Genomic DNA, 6457 nt, shown 5'->3' on the forward strand with positions numbered 1-6457 from the left:
TAATGTTAATATTCATGTCTAATCCATTAAGTATAAATTATAAGGTGTATTCATGAGTTTTTTTTTTTTTTTTTTCAGATCTCCCCAAGAAAAATTCTTGAGCAGTATATTGACAGTAAAAATCGACGGAGCTTCCATGAATTTACTGGTTTAACTAGTACTCCTAAAAAGGTAGCAAGTGGCTTAAGTGATGAAACAAACTTCAGAGACAGCACTGTGACGCGGTCTCCAACAGCCTCATATCTCAGGCCACCCACAAAGGACCAAAGTTGCTGGAGACCAGGACAGCGTTCAGCTAGCTCTCCGCTGTTACACCCGGGGAGGCTGGGTCACCACGATACACTAGTGAAAAGTGTTTCCGCCAGCGGACACAATGGTGCTGCAGTGCCAATCCTTCAGAGTCCACTATTACGATTAGCCAGAGGTCAAGGAGGGCCGCCTCCCCGTCGTGTCCGCTCTCAAGGAGCAGTCAGTGCCAGTGCATTGCCTACAGCAGTATCCCCATTACTGGTTAATGTGAGAGGCCAGAGACGGGCCAGAGGTGCGACGTGCGAAGAGGACGAACCTGCCAGTAGCGGCGCAGCTGGTGCAACAGCAGCAGCTGCGGATAATGTTGCTACAAGTGTGATAAGTGGTATGAATGGTGTGTACAAGAAATGTGCCAGTGATGAGTATCTAAGTGGTCAAAGAAATGGTAAAGAAGGCGAAGCGTCTATCCGCCGGTCACGCACTAGCAATACGGGAGCTCACAAATCGCGGCCCGAATCGTCACAACAGCCAGACACTTTTCTTGAACAGTGTGAAAATTTGAAAGAAGAATTTTTCTGTGATTTGGTTACAAGTACACCTAAAAAAAGTAGTTTCAATAGTACTGGAAATTTGCGACATAGCTATCACCAAGCTGTGAGCTCTGAACGGCAGATTGGCAAGAATAATTTTATTAATGGTGCTTTGTTATTGAATAATAATAATTTCAGTCCCCTAGATGAGAATGACTTTGATGAAACTTTTGATAATTTCCCGTGGATAAGCGAATCGCTCGACCAATAAGTTTACCTCAAAATGTGAGTTTATACTGTCCTGAACTGGTTCATCAATGAGAAGATTTATTGATAATGTATTTGTTGTCAAAACACTAAATTTTATACTTATAGTTTCTGTAAAAAAAAATTTCCAATGTCATTCAAGAAACCAGTCGGCATAATTCTAATTTGTAGGTAGGTATGGTGGTTGTGTACCCGAGACCAGCTATCCACAGCTAATGATTATTTTTAGTTTATTGGCTGCTATTAGCAATATCCTGAAATTATACCAAAGATAATTATTTCTTAAGATATGGGTTGTGTGGGTCGAGGTCATTTGGACTGTCTGTCTTTTGTCACAGGAGTCTCGCTGAAGAATCTCAAGTTTATAGTAGCTGGTGGGAGAGTTCTTGTTTGAAATGAAGCAATGATCAATTTATCACAAAAAGCTTTGCATTTAGTTCCAAATGTCTTGAGACGCCAGTATGTCCATGGGTCTGTTCATGTTATGCCTTATGTAAGGCAGCAGTTGGAGAAAGACTTGTCTCATTGCATGCCACAGTATCAGGAGTGCGACTTAATTTTTCTTTTGTTTCCCCACAGAAGAAATCCTCTCGGCTGGCTCTGAAACACACCTAAGCTTACAGCCAGTAATGCTGAGACTGATCCCATTCTTCCAACGCAAAATTAATTTCAGTGGAAGATGACTAAAGTGACTTAGTAAAATTTTGTGACCCTTAGAGGTAGGTACTGAGCAATTTTGAATTTAGAGGTCTCAATAGTTATTATAGCTAGTAATTGGGTAGTGATTGATAAAAGAATTTTTGGTACTAAATTATGAGAAAGTATTGTTCACTAATTTAAAGAAAAACAAATGGGCAGGATAGGTGTACATAAAAATTGAATTTTGTTGAAGCCATGAAAGAGAAAGTGCCAAATGTAGAGATTTTCTAGTGTCATAACTTCTTCGGTTTCTGCCATTTCAAGGGAGGGTGATAAAAGATTCTAGTAGCTAGTATTGCCGTTGCATGTGCCATCGTATTTACACGAGAGAACGTAAGGACAAAAACTTTGCTACGAGAAGTTGGTTAACATTGTCAATTCCGTACAGCCCATTAGTTGTGTAAATATCATACAAATTTTAATTAAGCAACTAAATACTTATTAGATCTTCTAACATTTGTTATAAAATTTATAATTTCTTTTTATGAAGTCCATTTAGTCTTAAGAATTACAATCTAGGTAGATCATTTCCTTTTTCCCACGTCACCTATTCACGATCCCTTTCTTTAAAACCAGAGTTGTACAGTATTGCCTTTCAATGTGCAAGGTCTGTTTTATTCCTTTTTTTTTCTCATCTCGCATGAATAGAATTTTCTTCCAAAGCAAAACACGAGTAGCAGAAACCTGTGATTCTAATCCCTATTTGCAGTGGATTAAATACTAACACTTGAATGTGAACAGTCAATATAAAGTTCTTGAAATTAATAATATTAAGTTCATTTTGCCATTATCTTAATTGTCTGTTCATTCAGTATACTTTTAAGTAGTCTTAATTTAGTAGAGAAGAACCAATCTTTATTTTTAAGAACAAACATTTCAGGCCATACTTGGGATAATTAGATTTTGGAATTGATACATACATACATATACCAAGGCACTTCCCCAAATTTTGGGGGGTAGCCGACATCAACAAATGAAACAAAACAAAAAAGGGGACCTCTACTCTCTACGTTCCTCCAGATTTTGGAATCGATAGTTTGGTTATATTATCTGATGAAAAAAGTAGTATCAACTATTATTTTTATTTTTGCATGATGAAAGAGGAATAATACTTTTGAAACTAATTCCCTAAGCATAATTAGGAATGTGATTTTCAGTATAATCTTTTGGAGGTTATTTTCTTCCACTTTGACATGCATAACTCATTGTGCATAATTTCGGCTTGAAACTCGCCCCCCACAATGCAGTATGTGAAGACGTTTCACCTTTTACAAACTTTAATTTTCCTGAACCACTTATCCTTGCTCTAGAAATTGCAGATACTCTAGACTGGTTGGATAACTTAACAACTTAGTTGAATTTAGTGCTTATGATGTAGATAATTGTAATTGTAACAAGTGAATTTAATGGATGGTACCCCCGACAGTTTATATTGCATTGTGTATGATAATTACAACAGTCCATTTTTCATAATTTTGAGTATTGAAGATTTAGAGCTTATGCTGAAAATGTATTTAAGTAAGGTGTATGTATGAAAGCTTATGGAAGGTATTTACGAAAGATGAGTAATTTTCACCTCAACTTATGTGGGTTACATATAAAGGTTTGACTTATTAGTATTTATCTTTTCTACTTTTGTTGGAGTTATTCTGTTTTTTATTAGTTGTAATCCCTAAATTTCATAAAAATTCACATATACAATTTGTAGTGGAGTTAATGAATTTTATTTAAAGCACACATATAGGATAAATATTTAGCATCCATTTGTTGTGACCACAAAATTTCTTTGGATTGATAGATGTTTCAAGAAGAATGATGTTTTGTGCTTGGTTAACTATTATTACAAATAGCTCTTGTTTTACATTTCTGTATTTGGTATTTTTTATGCATTTTGCCTATAACTAAAGTAAATATTTTAGAAGGGTAAGTATCATGGTATGTATCACGAGGTAAATATTTTTGAAGGATAATTATAATGGTACCGGTATATATTACCCTTTTCTGTCAACCATATACGCATGTTTGTATTTCTATACCGAAATGGACGTTGGAAAAAGTAATTATCTCTGCTGAAAGGTCTTTGGAAGGGGAGGTAGAAACTTACCTAATTGTAATCAATGGAAGCTTAAATCTGTGCTTAGTATTTTTAAGGGAAGTGGAAGTGATGTCTCTCATGTGTACGTTTACAATGGAGAATGAAGTAAGATCTTCAGTGTCACAGAATATTTAAAAGAATTTGTTTTCTCCTGCGTAAACATTATTTCAAGCTATTATTTTTACTCTTAATCATTCCCTTTCTCCGATGAAATTACAAAGATTTCAGCATATATTACAGTATTATGTCGATCAGTTCTTCATTTAAAGTTGTTATACGTTACCTTTTAAATTCTCATGTTTTTACCTTAAAAACTGGTTCCTGATGAGTGCCAATCAGTCACATATATTATCTTAACTGATAAATGAAGTTTCATGTCCTGAAGTATTGAGGGACATTTTCCTCCTTCAAAAGAAATCTCGACAATTTTGTTAGTGGGTCGCTAGAATCAAAATGATCGTAAAGGTCTTTTTTTTTATGTTGTTCGATTTATGTATGTTGAGTACTGATACATATTTTAGGCTATAGTTTGATGTATGGGACCTTGATAATGGTGTTGAAATATTTGATGTTATACATTATATGTTGATACATTATAACATTGTTTTGGTGTTTTTAACATTAATGTTAAGTTTGTCCAATGATTTAGCTTATGACTTAAGTATTTATGTAAGAATAGATATACATATATATATATTGTAGGCAGCTTTTGTTACCTATGCCCTAGAATGGTATACAGGGTATGTTGGAGTTTGCTAAGTTTATCTAATCAAGGTGTGACAACTTCCGAACCAACTGAATGATTAGAATTGTATGCAAGGTGTTAGCTTTCAATGTTAGTAGCCTGAATTTCCTCAAACACTCTGTTGGATCATAAAATGTTAGCCATTTGTTATATTCTGTTCTACTCTGCATAGTGCAGTGTTACGTTGTTAGACATGTTTATTAGTGTTAAACATTCCAAAGGTAGATTTCACGTGTCTTAAACTTTTTGGGAGTACAATAAGGTCAATTTTAATGTGCAGAATCACTTAGTCCAGATACCATTTTCTCATTAGTCTTGTGTCTTGAATCGCAGGGACGTATTTGGTGGAAGTGATTGTGCATGTGCGAATCGTGGAAAAAATTAATCACGATGTGATTGTTGGGAAAAGAGTTTAAGGTCTATATTTGAATGCTTCAAGATCTTTTCATGCTTCTTGTAGTCATAAGGATGAAATTGACACTTTACAACTTTTGTCCCTTGGTTATTGTTAGATTTGTGGAGTGGAATGATTGGTCTGAGTATCCATAAATTTCACCTCTGAACCTTTTATAGTTTTTTTACTTTTATACTTTTCTCTGTTAGATAATTTTGATTCAAACCTAGCCCTTGTCTAGGTCATACCATTTTTACAGTATTATATTTGATTTAAACAAACCCTCAAGTAATGGGATCAGGATGACTATATGTTTAGACAAGACAAAAATATACTCATCAGTAATTTAGCTCTTTGGAAACTCAACATAGTGAAATAGATGAATGTTAGGCTTGTTCTGAGGAAGGCCCATATTTATCTTGTATGAACAAGTTCTCTGAAACTCAAATGTGTGCTTCAGTTCCTTACTATTAACTCGAGGTGACATTTATTGAAATGCATAAGAGATTTTACTAGGAAAACATGTCGACGGTAATTCCGCTAAGAATGGTAAATAATACTTAATAAAAGGAAAGAAATATCAGTTAATAAATTTAGGGTTCCTTTTTAAATGACGTATTTCATGGAGGTCAAACATTAAATTGAGAAGAGTTGTCTGGCCTTTGAATTCATCTAAACATAATTTATTTACTTAGTTATTACTTAATAAAGTGAAGGTGAATTACAGTATGCATAATTATGAACTGTCTTTACGTTGTTGAATTGTCAAAGTCAATCCATGATTGTCAGAAATGGTATTTCATTTTTTTTTTCTTCTTGAGAAAAACTAAGCTCAAATTACATTAGATATTAACAAACCAGAAGCTTTTCCCCTCCAAAATTGTACTTAACTTGCCCCACCTCCTAATAATCCGTGAGAGCTTATGAAGAAACTTTTTTTTATGATGATTACAATTTATACAGTATATGGGTTTTAGATATAGCCCAACTTTTGAAATGAATGTACAGCATTGTACTTAAGTTTTGTAGCCTCTTATATTAACAGAATTGAAAGGTTAATTAAATCTTGTTAGCTTCATGAAAACAGAAATGAGGTATTTTCTTTAACTTCTATAAAACTACAACTACAGTATTTAATTCTTTGGTAATCAGGAGTCACTGAAGACCTAACAGTACTTTAACCTACACAATAAGCCCTTTTGAGTTTTTTTTTTCTGAGAAAATGGTCTGCATTAATAGAATTTTATAAATAACTACAATAGATTATGGTTTTTTACTTTAAATAAAGCATACAAAAATTGCAGCCTTGATTGAGCGAGTACAGTACGTAAAGTATGCCAAAAATTTTGACATTTATAAGACATTGTGTTTGTTTTGGCTATATGATACTTTAGATTAGCATTATCAATTATATAGGACATTGTATTTGTGATATTTAAAGGAAAGTAATCTGCACAATTGCCTTCAGAATCGAAGCA

General features: G+C 34.0%; 1 protein-coding gene across 1 annotated transcript in view; it reads left to right on the plus strand.

Annotated features, from left to right (window-relative positions):
• The window catches only part of LOC137622351 (uncharacterized), a 41544-nt gene extending 40454 nt beyond the window's left edge, over nt 1-1090 (plus strand). Inside the window, exon 10 of the mRNA XM_068352935.1 lies at nt 79-1090. Coding sequence (XP_068209036.1) covers nt 79-1050 — 972 coding nt within the window. The 3' untranslated portion in view covers nt 1051-1090. The remainder of the gene's footprint in view (nt 1-78) is intronic.
• Nucleotides 1091-6457: the final 5367 nt, after the last annotated feature.

Source organism: Palaemon carinicauda, chromosome 29, assembly GCF_036898095.1.
Source record: "Palaemon carinicauda isolate YSFRI2023 chromosome 29, ASM3689809v2, whole genome shotgun sequence".
Lineage (NCBI taxonomy): Eukaryota > Metazoa > Arthropoda > Malacostraca > Decapoda > Palaemonidae > Palaemon > Palaemon carinicauda.